The sequence below is a fragment of the Polypterus senegalus genome, chromosome 7, assembly GCF_016835505.1.
Source record: "Polypterus senegalus isolate Bchr_013 chromosome 7, ASM1683550v1, whole genome shotgun sequence".
Taxonomy (NCBI): Eukaryota; Metazoa; Chordata; class Cladistia; order Polypteriformes; family Polypteridae; genus Polypterus; species Polypterus senegalus.
The window spans coordinates 118,431,900-118,454,088 of NC_053160.1; the positions used below are offsets into that span (position 1 = coordinate 118,431,900).

The 22,189-nt window shown below is 38.7% G+C and overlaps 1 protein-coding gene across 2 annotated transcripts in view; it reads right to left on the reverse strand.

Annotated features, from left to right (window-relative positions):
• Positions 1 to 201: 201 nt before the first annotated feature.
• cxxc4 (CXXC finger 4) overlaps positions 202 to 22,189 on the reverse strand; it is a 166,003-nt gene continuing 144,015 nt past the window's right edge. For both annotated transcript variants that reach the window (XM_039759188.1, XM_039759187.1), the window contains one exon: positions 202 to 1,510. In XM_039759188.1, the coding sequence (XP_039615122.1) occupies positions 1,466 to 1,510 (45 nt within the window). In that variant the 3' untranslated portion in view covers positions 202 to 1,465. The remainder of the gene's footprint in view (positions 1,511 to 22,189) is intronic.

Here is a 22,189-nt window from a genome sequence, read left to right on the forward strand (position 1 = left end):
TGGATGGATGGATGGATATATCTAGAGTTTAAGATGTACTAACCACAGCAAATCATTTTTATAAGCAGGCAAGCATCCATATTCCAAAAAGAAAAAAGGAAGATTAGATGAAGTAACGAAGATAGCAAACTAGGTCCTCATTCAGAACATCTTCAATGTGTATGGTACTCTTATTCAAATAACAAGAAGAAGTAATCTGGTGCTCATAAACAGTGTTTAATTTTACATGTGAGAATAAAAATTGCCATTATTTCTTTACATCAACATTAGAGTCTTTTTTTATTTAACACATAAAAGCATCACAACAACAATATACAAATTCTTATTAGTCTTTAAAACCAGAACACATATTTATACATGCAACAACAGGGTTTAAGACAATGAGTAACTTATTGAATAATAATTTGTTTGGAATGTGTACTTTTGTTTCACTTAAACACATTAATGCAGATCACATTTGCTGCTTCTGCAGTGGGAAGATACACAGAATCCTCTTTTCTTCAGGATAACCTGTCAGTTTATTCATAAGGTACCATATGAGAATACTAAATTGCAAAATCTTTAAGTGAAAGAATTCCTTTATACCTACATACTTGTTGACAGTTGCCGGCCTGGGTATTTAAAATACTGAATTTACCCAAACCATCATTTAAGATTTTCCATTTAATAAAATAAGCATTTTAACCAGCAAATCTAATTACGACAAATATTTTCTCCACATTCCTCATTCTTTCCATAAATGCCTCTTGAATTTTAAAAGCATAAAGATAGAATTTTATGTTCTCTGTCAGACTGCAACTTTAAAATAAATGGAAACATACAGTCAGGTTTTTCCTGGCAATGTAAAACCCAAGACAGTGTTGCCCTGTTCTTTCAAATAATAGATTACTACAAAATTTTGATTCCCTTTTATAACCATCTTATAAATAATTTCTGAATTTATAGTTGAAAAAAAAACACATAAAAAGCCCTACCCTTGGACTAATGTTAAGGTAAGTGCCAAACACATAATCTGTATTAAGAGAAACAAAACTAAGAAAAGAGAAAATTGTAAAAATAATAATAAAAATTAAAAAAGAACAATCTGAGAGCAAAAAAAATCAACCCAAAGATTATTGCTCAAAATCTAGGTGTACTGTGTTTGATGCAGATATTTATCCTCGTGGCCTCTTTCTTCTTGATTGTCTTTTGAGTCCGCTACATAAGAATGACTGTTATTTGTACAGTCACAACACTGAAACACATTCATTGACACCAAAAGTATACATTATGATACTGTCAAAAGGTACATTATTACACAGGAAAAGGAAATTACAGAGTTAATTCACCATCGTCGCACCACCTCCACACTGTTTAGTTTTCTTCAATGCTGAACTCCAGTTTCAAGTCCACAAGTGCTTTTGCAACAGGCTCACTTGTTACCTGGTGCGCGCCATGTTTCCCTGATTATATGGAGGCTGATCATCTAAAAGAACCATCTGAAAGCTTCTCCACCAGTGACAGGTGTTCTCTACAAAAAAAGAAAGGTGGAAGCATTTAACAGGCGAGTATATAAGAGCTGAAATTGTGCAATGTCACAAAAAATATTTCAACAGTGTTACTATATATTGGTTTTGGAGACATTCCTGCCATTACCTTCAAACAATGCATTTCACTACCTCAGAAACTATTATGTTATAAACAATAATACCTAGACACACAAAACAAACAGTAAATACGTAATGAGGGGCCTATGGCTAGATACAGTATGAAGAAATTTGGAGAAACACAACTTTTGATCAACTATGATTGTGTACAGTATATACATTACAAATCATCTGGCTAAGTAAAAATAGGAATTGATATATGATATAGCCTGCATGAAGCACTGTGGAAAGAAAGTATTGGCATTTTTGAAGGGAAAAGTTGACATATCCAGTGCTATTTGTTTTTATTACATAATTTACTGTTTTATTTCTTACATTTTTAGCAGCTATTTTGATCGAGGCTGAGATGAGGAAAGAATTTTTTGATAAAATGTCACTTGCTACATTGACATAACAAGATCTTTATATGAATGCTGTGCAAGGTTACTGTAGAATGTTCAGTAGGGCTCTATGATGGAGAAACATATCATAGTGACATAAAGGAAGACAGAATCTCAGACGACAAGTTTCATTACTGTATCTCTAATCTCCCCAGCCAAAAAACAACCTTCCATGACTAGACCCATCCCAGTTGTAACACTTAAAAGAGACTCCTGAATGTTGCACGAAACTCTTCAATGAGCTGTGGAATCCCTACAGATTTTATTTTTTTTCTCCAGCCTCTGGAGTTTTTTTTTTGTTTCTTCTGTCCACCCTGGCCATCGGACCTTACTTATTCTATGTTAATTAATGTTGACTTATGTTTATTTTTTATTGTGTCTTCTATTTTCTATTCTTCATTTTGTAAAGCACTTTGAGTTATTTTTTTCTGTATGAAAATGTGCTATATAAATAAATGTTGTTGTTGTTGTGTCTACGAGATGATGTATTGAGTACTCTCAATTAGAGTTGGACTGCTGTTCATAATTATGCTTGCTTTATTTTATCAACCGTCACCTTATCGTGGTGGAGGGGTTTGCGTGTCCCAATGATCCTAGGAGCTATGTTGTCCGGGGCTTTATGCCTGGTAGAACCACCAAGGCAAACTGGTCCTAGGTGAGGGATGAGACAAAGAGCGGTTCAACAAACCTCCAATGAAGAATAAAACCTGGACGACGTTTTCCCTTGCCGGACGCCGGTCACCGGGCCCCCTCTGGAGCCAGGCCTGGAGGTGGGGCTCGATGGCGCGCCTGGTGGCGGGCCTGCACCCATGGGGCTCGGCGGGCACAGCCCAAAGAGGTAACGTGGGTCCTCCTCCCCATGGGCTCACCACCTATGGGAGGGGCCAAGGAGGTTGGGTGCAGTGTGAGTTGGGTGGTGGCGAAGGCGGGGATCTTGGCGGTCTGATCCTCGGCTACAGAAACTGGCTCTTGGGGCGTGGAATGTCACCTCTCTGAAGGGAAGGAGCCTGAGCTAGTGCGCAGGTCGAGAGGTTCCGGCTAGATATAGTCGAACTCACCTCGGCACACAGCTTGGACTCTGGAACCAATCTCCTTGAGAGGGGCTGGACTCTCTACCACTCTGGAGTTGCCCCCGGTGAGAGGTGCCGAGCAGGTGTGGGCATACTTATTGCCCCGACTTGGAGCCTGTGCATTGGGGTTTACCCGTGGGCGAGAGGGTGGCCTCCCTCCGCCGGGTGGGGAAGGGTCCTGACTGTTGTTTGTGCGTATCGCCAACAGCAGTTTGGAGTATCCACCCTTTTGGAGTCTCTGGAGGGTTGCTAGAGGGCATACCTTCTGGGGATTCCCTCGTTTTGCTGGGAGACTTCAATGCTCACGTGGGCAATGACAGTGAGACCTGGAAGGGCGTGATTGGGAGGAATGGCCCCGATCTGAACCCGGCGGTGTTTTGTTATTGGACTTCTGTGCTCATCACGGATTGTCCATAACGAACACCATGTTCAAGCATAAGGGTGTTCATATGTGCACTTGGCACCAGGACACCCTAGGCCTCAGGTCGATGATCGACTTTGTGGTCGTGTCGCCGGACTTGCGCCATATGTCTTGGACACTCGGGTGAAGAGAGGGGCGGAGCTGTCAACTGATCACCACCTGGTGGTGAGTTGGCCGATGGTGGGGAAGATGCGGTCAGACCTGGTAGGCCCAAGCGTGTTGTGAGGGTCTGCTGGGAGCGGCTGGCAGAGTCCCCTGTCAGAAGTAGCTTCAACTCCCACCTCCGGCAGAACTTCAACCCGTCCCGAGGGAGGTGGGGACATTGAGTCGAATGGGCCATGTTCCGTGCCTCTATTGTTGAGGCGGCTGACGGAGCTGTGGCCGCAAGGTGGTGGTGCCTGTCGTGGCGGCAATCCCGAACCCGTGGTGAGGGATGCCGTCAAGCTGAAGAAGGAGTCCTATAGGACTTTTTGTCCTGTGGGTCTCTGGAGGCAGCTGATAGGTACCGGCAGGCCAAGCGGAACGGCTTCGTTGTTGCTGAGGCAAAACTTCGGGCATGGGAGGAGTTTGGAGGCCATGGAGAGCGACTTTGGACGGCTTCGAGGAGATTCTGGTCCACCGTCCGGCGTCTCAGGAGGGAAGCAGTGCAGTGTCAACACCGTATATGGTGGGGATGGTGCGCTGCTGACCTCGACTTCGGGGCGTTAGGGTCGGTGGGGGAGTACTTGAAGACCTCCTCAATCCCACTAACATGCCTTCCAATGAGGAAGCAGAGCCTGGGGACTCTGAGGTGGGCTCTCCCATCTCTGGGACTGAAGTCACCGAGGTGGTCAAAAACTCCTTGGTGGCAGGGCCCGGGGTGGATGAGATCGCCAGTTCCTTAAGGCTCTGGATGTTGTAGGACTGTCTTGGTTGACACGTCTCTGCAACATCGCATGGACATCGGGACAGTGCCTCTGGATTGGCAGACCGGGTGGTGGTCCCCCAGAGGGTGTGTTCCAACTATAGAGGGATCACACTCCTCAGCCTCCCTGGAAAAGTCTATTTGGGGGTTCTGGAGAGGAGGGTCCGTCGGATAGTGAACCTCGGATTCAGGAGGAACAGTGTGGTTTTATCCTGGTCGCGAACAGTGGACCAGCTCTTCACCCTTAGCAGAGTCCTGGAGGGTGCATGGGAGTTTGCCCACCGGTCTACATGTGTTTTGTGGACTTGGAAAAGGCATTCGACCGTGTCCCTCGGGGAATCCTGTGGGGGTGCTCGGGAGTATGGGGTACGGACCCCTGATAAGAGCTGTTCGGTCTCTGTACAACCGGTGTCAGAGCTTGGTCCGCATTGCGGCAGTAAGTCGAGCCCGTTTCCAGTGAGAGTTGGACTCCGCCAGGGCTGCCCTTTGTCACCGATTCTGTTCATAACTTTTATGGACAGAATTTCTAGGCGCAACCAGGGTGTTGAAGGGGTCGGTTTGGTGGACTCAGGATTGGGTCACTGCTTTTGCAGATGATGTTGTCCTGTTTGCTTCATCAGGCCGTGATCTTCAGCTCTCTCTGGATCGGTTCGCAGCTGAGTGTGAAGCGGCTGGGATGAGAATCAGCACCTCAAATCCGAGACATGGTCCTCAGCCGGAAAAGGGTGGAGTGCCCTCTCAGGGTTGGGGAGAGATCCTGCCCCAAGTGGAGGAGTTCAAGTATCTCGGGGTCTTGTTCACGAGTGAGGGAAGAATGGAGCGTGAGATCGACAGGCGGATCGGTGCGGCATCCGCAGTGATGCGGGCTCTGCATCGGTCTGTCGTGGTGAAAAGGAGCTGAGCCGTAAGGCAAAGCTCTCAAGTTACCAGTCGATCTACGCTCCTACCCTCACCTATGGTCATGAGCTATGGGTAGTGACGAAAGAAGAGATCCGAATACAAGCGGCTGAAATGAGTTTCCTCCGCAGGGTGTCTGGGCTTTCCCTTAAAGATAGGGTGAGAAGCTCAGTCATCCGGGAGGGGCTCAGAGTAGAACCGCTGCTCCTCCACATCGAGAGGAGTCAGATGAGGTGGCTCGGGCATCTGATCAGGATGCCTCCTGGACGCCTCACTGGTGAGGTGTTCGGCACGTCCAACGGGAGGAGGCCCCGGGAAGACCCAGGACACGCTGGAGGGACTATGTCTCCCGGCTGGCCTGGGAACGCCTGGGATTCTCCCGGAAGAGCTGGAAGAAGTGGCGGGGAGGGAAGTCTGGGCTTCTCTGCTTAAGCTGCTACCCCCGCGACCCGACCTCGGATAAGCGGTAGAGGATGGATGGATGGATGGATATTTTATCAAATGTATTGCATCATTTTAGAAATGTATTATCTAATAGCAACCACTAACATTGTCTGTGCTTGTGTTTTCTCTTTTAGGGGCAAGTAGAAAGAGATTCAACAAGGATATTGTGGCCAATACTGAAAAAGAAATGTATAAAAATGTTTTGTTTCCTAGACATTTTTTTTTGTCACTTAGCTAGTTTTACTTTCTTGCTTTGTGTGGGTTGATTGGTATACATTTCCATGAATAACTATGCTCAGTAATATATTAGTGAACCTTGCAGGTCTGATTCTTCCCTGGGCCCCATGACACGTATGAATATCTTTTGCTGGCACCACTCATCGTATTTCTGTCTTATGGGAATACTTAGAACCATTAAGTATCACCTTGTGTAGCAGTAAAACCAACATAATACAGAGCCAAAACATTGATAAGATGTGAACTGTGTCAAGAGCTGGGGTATGTTGCCAGCAAAAAGTAAATTCTTAACGTAATTACATGTTTTAATAAATTCATATGTTCATGTAAATTTACACATTTTGACAACAACAACAACAACATTTATTTATATAGCACATTTTCATACAAAAAAGTAGCTCAAAGTGCTTGAGCTATGATAAATTCATAAATGTTTATATAGAAATATACTTAGGCATTAAGAATAAAGTAAGCTGTGAAAACAAATTCTGTGTACTCTAACAGCAATCCATTCATATTAGGTACTTGCTTTGCTCATTTCAGGAGGAAAAGCCAGTACAGCTGTAATGGGGGGAAATAAAATCACACGAAATACAGTACTCTCAAAGTAACAGAGCTCTGATTTTTACAAGGTTCTGTTTGTCTCACTACACCAGCCACATAGGGCACAAAGTTGGGGAAAAATTCTGAGTGGGTCACCAGCTCATTGCAGAGCTCACGGACACACATATTCATAATGACCCATAGAAGACCAATTTGGTAGAACCAAACAATAATAGCCTATCAGATTATAGTTTTATGTTTTGCCAAAGCTTATCAGAGACAGATAATTCAGGAACAGGTTCAACTCCACTTAAAGATCATCCTTGCATACATTTTGTTACCCACAGGGAAATCCTTAATTAACAAAAATGACTCAAGCTCATCTTAATTCAACACAAGACATCCACTGAGAACCACTTAATGGATGTATGTGTTTAGTTACCTACAACTTTTAGCATTGTCTGAAAATAACAGTTTTGAAACATGATACATGCAAAACAAGCATGCAGTTTCTTGTAAATCAGATTTTTACAGATCCAGTATGTAATGAAACAATTCAGCATTTGCCACTTGATGGCAAGAATGTGTTTTTTTATTTCAAGTTTAATAAGCAAAGACAACAATCAATAATCATATAAAACATATCGAGACAGTAGACAACAAGAACTTCACCCACCAAACCTACTACCAGTCAGCCAGCCAACTAACTAACCAGCTCCCAATCAAAAACACAGCAGCTTCCATCTCTCTGTTTTAGAGCCAAGGTAATGTTTGTTTTTTGTTCAAACATGTATATTTTTATTCAAGACTGTCTACTCCTTACTACACTGTTTTATACCACTTTTAAATGATTTAAAACCTCAATCTAACATTAATGATCATAACTAAGACTGTTGCAAAAAAAAAAAAATGTATGTGATGTGTTAGTTTTTAAATATAACTACAAGAATAAAAAAGACCATTGGCTGCGCACTGAAGTGTGGTTTGTGCAATGGTTGGTCCTGTTGCCTTAAATTTCTGCCTATGTTCACAATGACTTGGCTAGAATTTGTGCTCTCTAATGGACTGCTTCCCATTTCTGATTTTGGCCTTTAAATTGTCTACTACAGGGGTGTCGAACACCAGGCCTGGTGGGCCACAGTGGCTGCTGGTTTTCATTGCTAATTACTTTGTAACTTCTTTTCCCCTTCATTTTAATAGCTCTGTTTTTAAGGATTCAGTTCTCTCAGTTGTTTAATTTCTCCATTAAATGACAGCCAAACAGAAATGAGATGTGAAACGAACCAACAGACAAGCAGATAAACTGGGGCTGCAAACTCCAACCAGTTTCAGTCCAATCACTTTCTTAATGAGAAGCCGATTCTTGCTGTTAATTAAACACGTTATTTAATTCCATGGCTTGTTGCCGCTCTCATTCTGCCACAGCACCATCAAAATATTTTGGTGACCTGAGAAATCAGCCTTACTGAGACTTTCACTTTTCTTTACTTTCAGATAGAGGTCATGTAGCGGCTTGTTTTGTGTCTCACTATTATTTGGCTGCTAATTAAGGAAAAACGAAACAACAAAGGAGTCCGAGTCAACTTAATTAAGGCAAAAGAAGTTAATTAACAGCAAAAACTGTTCACTAATGAAGAAGACGGTTAGAATGAAAACCTGCAGCCACTGCGGCCCTCCAGGACTGGGGTTCGACACCCGTGGTCTACTACATATGTGTTTAATGCCTTTTACATCTGTCTTTGAAGACATATTGTGCACACATGATGATATTTCCACCATGAAACCAATGTATTTGTGAAATAACACAATATGTTTTACAAAACAGTGTGATTTTTTGGTCAGATGAATATAATTTTTCATAGCCTATAGTAATAAATATGCCACATAAATTGTGTTTTAAAAGTTTTTTAAAGCAGGAAATGTATAAGGTGATTCCCAACTAACCTTCAGCTTTTAACCAACTGTGTTCAAAGCTGAGTACCCATTACAGTTTAACAGCTGCTGCTTTAATTCTAGATCACGTTGTTTGTGTCCGAGGCACAAAGATGGTGCAGTAGTTACCATTGCTGCCTCAAAGATCCAGAGCTCTGACTTGCACTTCTGTGTCTGACTGATGTCTGGGTGAAAGTTTTCACATTGTCTATGTGTTTACATGGGTTTCTCTTCTGCTACTGTGGTTATTAAAATCCCCAAGACATGAAGTAGGCTAAGTAAATATGCCTCTGTGTATATTTGTGTGTGTGAGTGGGCTTGGCACTCCATCTGGAAAAGATTCTCATCTTGATCCCAGCATTGCCAGGATAGGCTCCAATACATGGTGATCCTTAACTGGATCAATATGCATCTGAGAAAATCATACTATAATGTTTATTTGTGTGTGAACATGTTAAAAAGGTCAAGAGATTTTAGAGATGAGAGACAAAGACTGCATTCTCACAGACAGTGTGGAAGAAGAGTGGATCTAGATGTGTCATAATCATTATAATGTTCTGTAAAAATGCTTTACAGATGTCAGGTTTTTTGTTATTGTCATTGAACAGTTTAAGTGATGATCATATAGTATATGGTTGATAAATGCAATATACATTCAGTATGATGCTAAATAAGTAAAATTAGTGACAATCTCAGTAGAACATGGCAATGCTAACCTCTATCAAATATTAATCAAATTAAGAACTATAAAGAAACATCTTTCTTAGTAATGCACACGTCTTTAAATTAAACTAAATTTTCACAAAGGCATTTGCAGTTAGTTTCAGTTATCCATAGGGTCTCGCTTGTCCCAATGGAGAGCATTCAGCTTTAAGTCTGTCTCTCCAGCATTGTATTTCCAAAGGCAGCAAAAGTTGCCTGATGCAACTGAAATCGGGAACACCTGTACCCGTTTTGTTTTTGTGTGCATAATTGATGCTGTTCTTACAATTTCAAATGATTTAACCACATTTCAGCTTTTTTTTTTAATTTACATATCCACTGTCTGGTTTCAATTTGTAAGGGACAAAAGCTATCCCAGCAACATCAAGAAGAAAGAAGGTTTCCTTTCCATTGCAAGATATACTTATCCACAAAAGCTAGCATCCATATGCACTGACACAGCCCCATTTTAATAAAACAACAGTAACGGTCAATGAATCAGATTTAAACTTAAAAATAAAAATCATTCAAATTAGCATAGTTTGGAAGATGGGAACCAACAAGCCATTACTTATAATACATCTCTCTATTATAAAAAAAAAAATCTTTGGGAGCGAGACTAGGGAGACAAGACGTGATCTTCCAAGAAGACAATTTGAAGTCCCGCGAGAGACAATTTAACTTGCTCCCAGCTCTTAAATGACAAGTGACAAGCAAAACGTGCAGCTCGCCAGCAGCAGTAAACCAGCAGATGATCCGACCGCTTCTACTTGTGTGCGTACAGCCACCCTAAAGAAACCCCCACTGCCACTCCCCACAACGCGAGCGGCAGAGACGCAAAATGGCAAAAGGACAGCTGCTGTACAGACTTTGAAATGAATGGGCAGCATGACAAGCAGAAAAGGAGGCTCGCAAGCAGCAACAAGCCAGCAGATGATCCAACCGTTTCTCCTTATTGTATGTTCAGCACAAGCCACCCCCCCTTCACAACACGAGCAGCAGAAACATGAAGTGACAGAAAGACAGCTGCTGCACAGGCTTTAAAATGATCGACGGGCAGCACGACAGCAGCAGCAGAAAGACAGCAGATGATCTGACGGCATTTCCTTAGCATGCCTTCAGCCGACCCCCCTTCACAATGTGAGCAGTGTTATATGTCCTAGGAGAAAGAGATTTAACAAGGGCCGGAAATAAAGGACAAGCATTATTTTTACAACGTCACGTGAAACATCATTTAAAACAAGTCCACAGACATCTAACCTAGCAGTTGTTGGATTGCTTTTGGCAGACACACTTCATGTGCTCCCAGCTCTTAAAACAATGACAAGCGACAAGCAAAACATGCATCTCGCCAGCAGCAGAAAGACAGCAGATGATCCGACCACTTCTCAATAGCGTGCGTCAGGCTGCACCCCCTTCACAATGCAAGCAGCATTATACATCCTGCGAGAAATAGATGTAACCACGCCCGGGGCTGGAAATAAAGGACAAGTATTGTTTTTACAAAAGTTTTAAAGTAATAGTGAAAATAATACATATGTAACAATTCCCATGAAAATAACAATCTCTTTAAATTGTATATCCGATAAACCAAACCCAGGAGTGGGCGAGCGAAGCGAGCAGGGGGCGGAGCCCCTAGTACATTCATAAATAAATTGTCAAAACTGTATAATACAGTTTAGAGTCAGCTAGGGCTAGGTCTATCAGACTTGGACAAGGTGGCAGACAGCACACACAAACTCCCACACTCACTCACACACTCAATTTAGAATCTCCAATTAACTCAATATGCATATCTTTGGGGATGTGGGAAGAAAACTCAAGCATTTGTGGGGAAGAACATGCAAACTCAAAAGCAGATAAAAACCAGGCAGAGAATTCAAACACAGGATGGTGGATCTGTAAGGCAGCAATGCCACTAGCCAATGTGTACTTGCATTTTCATAATATACTGTGTGTTTTAATTTGCAATAGCGAGCATTTCTGTTACGTGCTACTGTAAATGAAATATAACACTCTGCCATTACATCTCATATGAATTAAAATGAGGAAAATGTGGAGCCAGCCAATTTAGAAATTGGAGAAAAGTAACCAGATATGAGGGAAAGATGGTGAGAAAACTCCACAAAGACAGTGTTCTCTGAAGTCTGAATTTTCATCTGCGAAAAGCAATAAGTTCTGTTTAGTATTTTTATGATTTAAACCTGAAGCGGAAAGGCCTAAACCTTAAAAATAAAACCCTTACAAACCCAAAAAGCTACTCATATTTAATTAATTTATTAGTTGAAAGAATCACGGTCAAAACCACTTTTATAAGCTAGTACTTAATGTACAGGAATTTTGCTTAGTAGCTTTGGAGCTGCTTATAACCTGAAAACAACATCACATACAAATAATAAAAATAAAATAAATTAAAGTACATTATAAACAGTTGCTGGATACTGATGTTATAAAGGAGATGTGTAAATAATGCACATATAAAAGTGTGCATGTGTTTATTGTGTCTGTTCACATACATATACATACAAACACACACACATTTATACCTTCATATATGAAAGAACACAGGAATAAGCAAGGAAAACAGGCTAAATTACTGGTTATTGAGGGTTATGGCTCTGGGAAAGAAACTGTTGAACTGTCTATTAGTTTTAGTTTTAATTGATCTAAAGCATTTACCAGAGGGGAGTTTTTTGAAATAAGTGGTGACCAGAGTGAAATTAGTCAGTGGTGATCCCTTTGACATGGTTTATGATGCCAAATGCATACAAGGTCTGCAACAGCTGGAAGAGCACAGCCAATTACTCTCTCAGCAGACCTCACAACACACTGTAATTTATTTTTGGAGCAGTTGCTGAACCAAACCAGACAACAATGGAGAATGTGACTACACTTTCAATTATGGCTTTGTAGACTTGTACTAGGATGGCTGCAAGGAAATTTAACTTCTTTAGCTGGTATAAAAAACATATCTGCTACTGAGCCTTCTTATTGACAGATATGATGTTAATATCCCAGCTGAGAGTGTTTGTGATAGACCTGGCCACAATTTGAAGGATTTCACCATATTGATAATATAATAATTCATTTCCAGAGGGAGGGGTTGTAACTGCTGTTTGTGAAAGTCGATAAGCATTTGCACTGTTTTAGTGGTATTGAGTATTTATTTCTAAGAATAATCAAACTAGGAAAACAGTCAAACAAAATATAAAAAGTGGAGGCATGTACACCACCAAAAGGACATTTGTAAAAACAAATTTAAGTAAATAGAAACTCCTATAAATAACCAAATGAACAACAGAGAAGGGCAAACAGACTGAGAATAGCAAAACAGACTATATGTGAAAGTAATCCTTAATCATTTAAACCCAAGATGAGATCCAAAATTAAAAGTACAGAACAATTGATCAAAATCAGAAAATATATAATTCAAAGATTTTAACTTTATTATCTAGTCAAGGTGCAAATCAAAAAGAATCAATATAATATTAACCAGTAGACAAACAAAACTCAAACCAAAAATTCCAAATATTGAAAAATAATCCAACAGTATAAAACTAAAAAGTGAGAAAAAGAAACAAAATCAAAGCATGCAAAGCCAAAATTATAAAGTTCTATAAGAAACAATTAAAAAAAAACTTAAATTGAAGAACTAATAAACAGCAGGGAGCTGTTAGCATAGCGCCTAAGCAAATTAATAATAAAATTAATAAGGAATTAGGCAGTGAAAACAGGCATCCTTTTGAGTTCTTTGAGGTGATGTTGCCACCTAAAAGAGACATTTCTAAAGTGCCATTGCACAAAGCAAAACACAAATACAAAACAAAATTTAAACAAGGCAACAGTACAAACTGAAAAAAGTACTAAGAACATCAGAAAAAAAGAAAAAGAAAGATGAGAAACTGCTACAGTCCTAACAACTGTAAATATTCCAACAAGACAAGACTTTCTTTAAGTGGTTTATCAAGATTGGAAAAAGCAAGCAGTGGCTGTGAATGCTATGTGCTACTTATGCCTTCACCTCAAACTGCTAAGTAAGTTAGTACCTTTTTATTTTTCCAGCCTGCATGCATGCACACCTCTCTGCTTTGTCACGCAATCGTATACTGCACTCTGTAAATTGGTAAGAGGATCCTCCTCTCCTCTTTGGACTATTCAGCTCCTTAACAGATATACTGTATATGTTCGAAGAGTGGCTTGGGCCCCTTGGTGTTTCAAACTAGATTTAATATGTACCTGTATATTAAAATCAAACAGAGAATGATACCCCTTGGAGTTCCAATTGTACTTAGAAACGACTGAGTGTGAGGTGCATGAAAACTACCATTTATTTCCGGTACCAAAATGTTTGGCACTTTTTTAGTACTGGTATAGCATGCAACCCTAACACGGTGGGGCACAGCATACCCTACGCTCTAAAACCCAAAGGTCATGTGAAAGGCAATTTAACATTGGGGATTAGCAAAGTGTATTAAATAACAAAAAAATCCCAAAATCCTGGTAGCATCAACACAAGGCAGTAACAAGCCCTAGATGGGGTGTCAGTCCACTACAGGAAAACCACAGAAGGATGAAACTAGCATGTTTATTTTTATTGTTTCAAAACTGTTCCCTCAAGTACAGTTAGTTTAAGCACTAACATATCAAATTTATCTGCATGCCCAGTGTAAGTGCCCTACCCTGGTTTAAATTTAAAAGCTTCCAGACTCTCTTAACGTTAGAATCCCTGAAGCCTACTAAAAAAAGTCATAATGCCAGGCCATCTTAAATTCCATTGCACCTTTTTTCATAGGTTCCAGGGATTCTAGTGTTAAATGGTTAAATCAGATATTACACATCATCTCTACTGTATATTATAAAAAAAAATCCTGTGGAATGAAAGACTAGTAAAACTCCACAGACATCTAACCTAGCAATTGTTGGATTGCATCTGTCAGACAAGCATCATGTGCTCCCAGCTCCTAAAACAACGACAAGAGACAAGCAAAACGTGCAGCTCACCAGCAGCAGGAATACAGCAGATAATGCAACGGCATATCCTTAGCGTGCATTCAGCTGCCCCACCCCTTCACAACGTGAGTGGCGTTATATGTCTGGCGAGGAAGAAATGTAACCACGCACGGGGCCGAAAATAAAGGACAAGTATTGTTTTTACAAAAGTTTTTAAAGCAAAAGTGAAAATACTGCATATGTAACAATTCCCAAGAAAATAACAATCTCTTTAAACTGTATATTGCCTGCCTAAGTTAAAGTCATCATATTTCAGATGTGGAATGGCCAAATGGGGGAGGCAGCTTGATGAATGAGGTCTCCAGGACTCTACACAAATCCAAATCATATTATGTGATATCATCTAATGTGAAATTCTACTCCGTACTTCTAGAATTTTTATTTTTATACTGTATTGAGGATTTATTCTGTTCTATGTACTGTACTGTATTGTATTGTATTGACCCCCTTCTTTTTGACACTCACTGCACGCCCAACCTACCTGGAAAGGGGTCTCTCTTTGAACTGCCTTTCCCGAGGTTTCTTTGATTTTTTCCCTACAAGGGTTTTTTTTTGGGAGTGCCTTCTGATCTTCTTAGAGGGTCAAGGCTTGGGGGCTGTCAGGAGGCAGGGCCTGTTAAAGCCCATTGCGGCACTTCTTGTGTGATTTTGGGCTATAAAATAAATAAAATGTATTGTATATCCAGTAAACCAAACACAAGGGTGGGCGAGTGAAGCGAGCAGGGGGCAGAGCCCCCTAGTATTATAAAAAACACAACCAATGTCTCAAGTGTCTCTTGAATATTATATGGTGAAGCGTATTTTCTTTCTTTCTTTACTGGTGTTAAAGTATTTTAAGTAATGTAGTATATAATTGATAATACATTTAACTTCTTTATTTTCTCAAAAAACATCTAATCTTTTAAGTTCAGACAATGTAGCAAATCATCACCAGTCTCAACCTCACTCCAAAACACCCATTAGACATTCATAGAGGGTGAGCATAAACCTCTGGTATTTAGGGCAATAAAAATAAAGTTCCTTAATATTTAATAAATGTATTAAATGATCAGAAATGGAGAACAAAGCAGTCAGGTCCAGCAGAAAAGGAGCAAAAAATAATCAAAGATGGTTTGCCAAAAAGGCAACCTAAAGCAAACAAATTCAGTCCCTAATCCAACAACAGAATCCAAATAAACAGAGTAAAATGTCAAAGAAGACCATAAAATGATCCTAACCCAACAACCCTCAATGACATACTGAAGAAAGTCAGGCCTAACTCATAATATATAGACTGGGGGGCTGTCCCTCAGGAGTGACATCATGGTGGATTTGACTGTATCTGTATATGTACATTACACCTACAAGCACAAATGACATCTAATATAGAAATAACAAAATCACAAAATACTAAGTAACAATAAATACTAGGTAACAACAAAACCATCCACAAACAAGAAGATACATTTAAGTCATGGATTAGATCCAGGGTAAACCATCACAATTAGATTTTGCATTTTTAATGAATTCTTTTTGCATTCCTTTAATATATTTTTGAATTTCAATTTTTTTTTATATTTTGAATATTGGGAACTTTCTTGATATATTTTATAACTTAAACACATCATTTAAGTTCCCCTCTTTTTTTTTGTGTTTGTGTTGGCATCAGGCCTAGAATGTTCAGTCCTACTGACCGTGGATAGTTTCTTCATACCTTTACAGCAACTTTAAACATGTGGTACAGTATATGATGAACAGAGGGAGCTGATATTTAATTAAGCTATGTTAAAATTCCAAAGCGCGATATGGTTGTACAGTGGTAGTGCTGCTGCCTTGCAGTAAGGAGACCAGGTATTTTGTCCTGGGTCCTCCCTGTGTGGAGTTTACATGTTCTCCCCATGTCTGTGTTAATTTCTTTTAGGTGTTCTGGTTTCCTCCCACTGCCCAAGGATATGCAGTTTAGGTGAATTGGTGACACTATATTGGCCCAAGCGTGTGTTTGGTGTGTGGGGTTGTGTGAGTGTGTTCAGAGTACAGTCTCCAGAGTTTGTTCCTACCTTGCGCCCTATGCTTAGCTGGGGAAGTCTCCAGTCCCCAGCATGGCCCTTATATGGATTAAGCAATTTAGAAAATGACAATATACTTTTCAAACTCTTGTTAGACATTTTTCCTTTCCGAGCATCCTTGAGCACATTGAATATTGTTGTTTTGGATACATTAAAGTCTCTGCTAAATCTAATAAACTAGTTTCCTGTTTTCAAGGCAATCCTAGGGCTTACACTGTTTATCTAACCCTGCCTACAGATGTTTTGAAGAATTGTATGTACCTTTCAAGCAAGAATCTGATTTGGAGACTGTAAAATTGTATAAGGCTGAATAAGTTATATAGACTGTAAGTTGTACCTTTTTGTACCTGGGCTTCTGCCTTTCTACTCTTGCAGTGACCCAAGGTCTTTGTGTCACCTGTGTGTTTCTACATCTTTCGACCTTTCATATCCTTTTTCACTGTGTAGTTATGCACATTTAATTTGTGTTTTGTTGGCTCTATTGCCTCCTTATTTCTGTAGCAATTCATTCTTTGAAGTGGAATGTTAGTCTCGTGAGTTTTCTTGATTAAACCAGTTGGTAATACTTCAAATCCCCAGCACCTTCTGTCGTCAAGAAAGTACTTGTTTATAGGAAACCTTGATTACCAAATTAGGAATAGTATGTAAGGTGGCTTTTGGTGGCATTAAATGGCTGAATACAAGCTATAAAACAAAGCCAAGGGTGAGTCCATCAACCTTGTAGTGTTCTGTAATTATTGCACAAAAGTCTTTATTGCAGCTACCTTATTATTGCATTATTATTATTATTATTATTATTATTTATTGTTGTTATTATTATTAAGTGTAATTAACTAGGTACGTTTAACTGTAGAAATCTTACTTTACTTATTAGTCAATGAGAAAAATTATTTACAGACAAAGATGGGGGAAAATATTTGAGGAGGTGCATTTCAGTCATTCTGCACTTTACGTCTGTACTCTGTTTATTAATAAGTCATTAACACTAATATCATAATAACATAATTATGACAGAGAATGGTTATTATAGAAACAGGATCAATTCACTGAAATTCTTTATCAGTCTTTCTATTAGCACACGTATCGGGGAATCCTCTAACATTTTGATTTTCTCACAATGTTGCTTTACCTGTGGAAAGTGCAATTTTGTTCCTTGTAGATCACCTTTCAAACAGGGTCAGCTTGAAGGAGAAATCTGCAACAGCCTCCTATTGTATTATGGTTCATGTCTTGCACTTTCAAGTAAAACTGATTTAGGTGTGCAGTTCTTTTGTTGTCATTCTAAAAGGTATAGGCCTTTTTGCTTCTGCTGGCTGCCTAAACATGAAGAGAGTTTCTTATAGTGTGCACACTTTTCTCCAACACTCAATCTTTGCTAAGCCAGCACATATCATTACACAGTAACAGTTTGTTATACTCTGCTGATATTTCCTCAAGCAGGGTCTGAAGGAAGATAAGTCTCATCATGGTATCAATAGTGCCTTTCATTTTTCCAACACAATTTGGCACACAACATTATGACTTGTGGATAATGCAGTGAATTACCATTAGCACAGGGATAGCAGCAGATAGCCTTCTTACCAGGCTCTTATGTTTTCCAGCGATGGATAGAGCTGGGTCAGTGATTACAGACATGATTTTGTGCATGTCCAAGCCATTTTTGCAATCATGCACTGAAGCAGGGGGAGCAAAAAAGCCAACTTTTCCCCCAAAAAATCCCCCATTAAAAAAAATTTAGCAAACAGGTCAATGGCGAGGGACATGAAATCTGCTTAGATATGAAAGCAGAGAGAATAGGTAGTCCTCCAGAATAAAAGTTCTACTCTTCTCACTGCACTATTGCTCAATAATTGTACGTCTATCTATAACTCCACAACTGTTCTCATCATGACTTAAAACTTCTTTAGCCCTATGTTTTAAACAGCACCTATGAAAGGTTTTTAAGTTTTGACAAAACACATAAAGATGCCACATTTGCATTCTTTTGCTATTATGTAGTTTTTTAGATGATTGGAATGGGATAATTGAATTTCACAATCAAATTTGCCATTTTTTTCTTTGTAACTCCCTAATTTTGGTGCATGGTCTTCATAAAAATGGCCGTGGTATTGTGACAAAGTCAAAGGTAGCTATAATTTTACACTTGGAAGGGATTGAGTGTAACAGAAACTGAAATTCCTTGCTAAGCTTTTATTCTGAAAAGACTGTCAGAGGTAATGTGAACACAGGATGAACTTTTATATTGAAGCAAAGTGTAACAGGAATTTCATCATCTTGAGGAAGGTAGAGAAAATAAAACTGGAAAAGAAAAAGAAGAAACCACTGGGATTGGGCACACTAGATTAAATTATACACAATTCAAGATAGGGCATCGTCCATCTGGAGTGTGTAGAGTAGAGTAGAGTAAGCAACTAAAAACAGTAGAGCATGTATTATTAGGGTATGTAGCGTATACATTACAACAAGGTCAACATTTTAAATCCCTGGGAATGGGTTAATTGATGTTAGATCATTTATTAAGGTTTTAGAGATGAGTGTAAACTGATTCATAGATCCATATTCAGTTAGTTAAAAAGTAAAAAGTTATTTGAGAGCATTTAATTGAAATATAGGTATTTTGAGTCAAAATTTGGTTTTTTTTTGTTCCCCTTTCTGCATCACACTCCAGTCCAGAAGGTGGCGGTAATGCACGTTACCAACTGCCATTAAACAACAAAAGAAGAAGAAGAAGAAGAAGCAGCCACTGGGGAGCAGGAGATCCTCCATCTTGGGAAACAGGCCTGTACACTAAGATGTTGGGGCTGGTCTTAAAGATTACAAAGTGGTTGTGGAATTCTAAAAGTGGTTGTGGAATTCTAAGTGTAATGGAGAAGCTTCCAGATAATTTGCTTAATGGATTATGCTTACTGGATGTTAGAAAAAGAAAGGAAAGCACTTGATGACGCTAAAAAGGTTCCATTGGATGGGTGAGATCAATCCTATTTCATAAAAATACAAAGACTATTTCTTTGTTTCGTGGAAGTGTTGAAAATAAGACAATTTTTCTTTAGTTTATTCTAACATTTTTCATATATATATATATATATATATATTTTTTTTTTTTTTCTTCCAGTACCTGTAGTTGTTTATGATTTAAGTCTAAATTCTAAATCCATTTGGTTTTGTTACCTAATAAATTAAAGGGTGTATAGTTTTGTTTTTTTTTATGTGGCAGTCTAGAATTCAACCTTGGTGCTTTAGTAGCTGAACTTTGTGATAGTTGATTGTTACAGTATGTCTCAAAGTGCAAATTTATATTAGCCATCTTGCAGACACTTACAGTCTGAGAGCACAGCAAACAGTTTGGCTTAGCAGTTGTATGGTCCAATAAAATAATGACAAACTGGTTGGTGCAGCCAAAACTGAACTGTTTTTGATAACAACTTTATTCTTTTTAGCATTAGCTGTGACTTTAATGCAAACAAGACTTGCCCTGTGATCATTTACTACAAAACCAGAGATGTTGAAAATTAATAATACATGTTGTAAATAGGCTTAGCCAGTGCTTTTGCTGGTCTAAGTGTTAACAGCTGGGCAACAGTTTTATACAGCTTGGATACTGTCTATTGGGGGACCCTGTGCTGATTCTGCATTTGCGTGGAATGACCAAGAGTTACATCAAAGTGCTCTGTGGGCTGGATGTGACTAATAGGCTGTCGATTGAAAACCATGGACTTAGACTTTGAAAGCTGTTCAAGTGTTCTTTGGTTTGGAAGGTTTACTGTGCTTAACCTTTGTTTATCATTTTCAATATAGAGGCATTTGAGTTAATCAAAATGAAACATGCCTTAAAAGTCAAAAACAATAGTTTTGTCAAGTCTGAAAAACTTTACTTCATATAAGTTGCTTGATGAGCCATAACAAAGGTTGTAATGTTAATCGCTATGTAAAAAGATTGATGAAATATCCTTTACAATTCCCATATAGACAGTAGGTTAAAAAAAAAAAATTACAAGTTGTCTGTCTGAAGAAGTAGAGGACACAACCTGGTTCTAGTCATGATAGTGTTGTTTATACAGCTATTCAGAAAGATGCTAATATTAATCCAAACCTCCCTCCTGCATACATATATTGATTTCTTGCTTTCATTTATAGATAGGAGGAAACAATAAAAATATGTTGTACAATTTAGAAAAGTGAGAACTGTCAAAGAAATGCATTTCCTGGTTTAGGTTTTTATTATGTTAATGAAAGTTAGTAAGTAAATTAATGTAAAAAGCTTTAAATAAACAAGTATGCTAAATGAAATTACAAAAAGGAAGATCTATTGATCATAGCTCTTGTACCTTTTTGTGAGACACAACAATTAGTTCCAGCAGCAAAGTCCTTAGGGGAAATGCTTTTATTGACTCTGGTGTAACTGGAAGTGGTATTGATTTAGTATTGGTTATGAAACTAGAACTAGGGTTAATAAGCTGTAAAGCTTAAATCTGATGTGTTATGGTTAAATAGTATAGATTACTAACCATGTCACTTATCCATGTCACTACCACCTGAGCTTAGAAATATTGAATCATTTTCAGTTTTCAAATCTAACCTTAAAACTCATTTGTTTAAGACTGCTTTTTCTCTTTGATTACAATTGCTCTGTCTGATTTTAACTTTTGTATTTCACTTTTGTTTATAATCTGTGTTTTGTCTATTGTTCGTTGTCCTTGAGTGTTTAGAAATGCGCCTACAAATAAATAAAATGTACTATTATTATTATTATTATCCGTGGAGGTCCTCATGAAGAGACATCTTTATATTTAATTGATATTCTCATTCTATCATTGTAGAATTTTCCTACCTTTCCTACGATAAACTGAATAACAGGAAAATTTAACTTCCATGGACAAGAAACAAGAACATGAAATCTGACATATACAGTACATACTGCACAAATGGAGACTGTAGGCTTCTTCATCTGTCAGGGCAGAATTCTTCTTTTTTGTCATAATAAAAACACAGTACAATAATTGCATTCATAATCTGTTTCTGAATAAAATCAGAATTGAAATAATACAGTATTTGTTCATATGTTCTTATATCCATTTAGTATTTTAGAAATGCTCCTAGAACTGGACATTTTCTTTTTTGATTTTACATGTTACAGGAAATATATTTTTGTATCACATCAATTTATCTATCTATTTAGATACCTTATCGCCAATATGGTAATTTAGACCCCTTTAGACTCTTTTAGAAAGAAAAACTAAGCATCGTCATAACAGTGTAAGCAATAACATAGCAGAAAGTCACATGTTAATATTCCTACTAAAGACAGTGGACAGTGTCAGTGGAATGCAACTTTTATTTATCTTGTTATAGATTGAGAATGCAATAAACTTTAATGTAAAATATTTGTTACAGATTGAAGCCAAGATTGGGTCTATTCTTAGCACCCACTGCAGTTCGTTCCCCACCTGGGATGGGACCATGTGCTTACGACGCCATGATTCAGACACACAAGTAACTTAAATTACACAGCTGAAAAGACATTCTACGGTCCGGTTGCTATGAAGTTTTTGCTGTTAGTACCACATTGTAACATTGCAATAGATTTAAATGTTAATATATAAATAGTGATTCTATATTCAGTTAACTAATTATTTGAATATACAAAGATTCCAGCACAGTAAGTATCAGTCATGATAAATTAATTAATTTTCCTACCAAAACAGACTTTGGAGTATAAGTTTAAACAATCATTTCAGAAAGATACTCAGAATAACATAAAATAACTTGACATTTACAAGTTTACTTAACTCAACTCTGGGTGGCAGGTTTTGAGAGTATAATCTGGCAACACTGGATTTATGATAGGAGACAACACTGGACAAGGAACAATGAATATATATTTTCCAACTTTCTCCACCATCTTCCTGTCATCTTTTTTTTTAATTTTTTTTTTTGGGTCAACCATTCACGCAACCTATG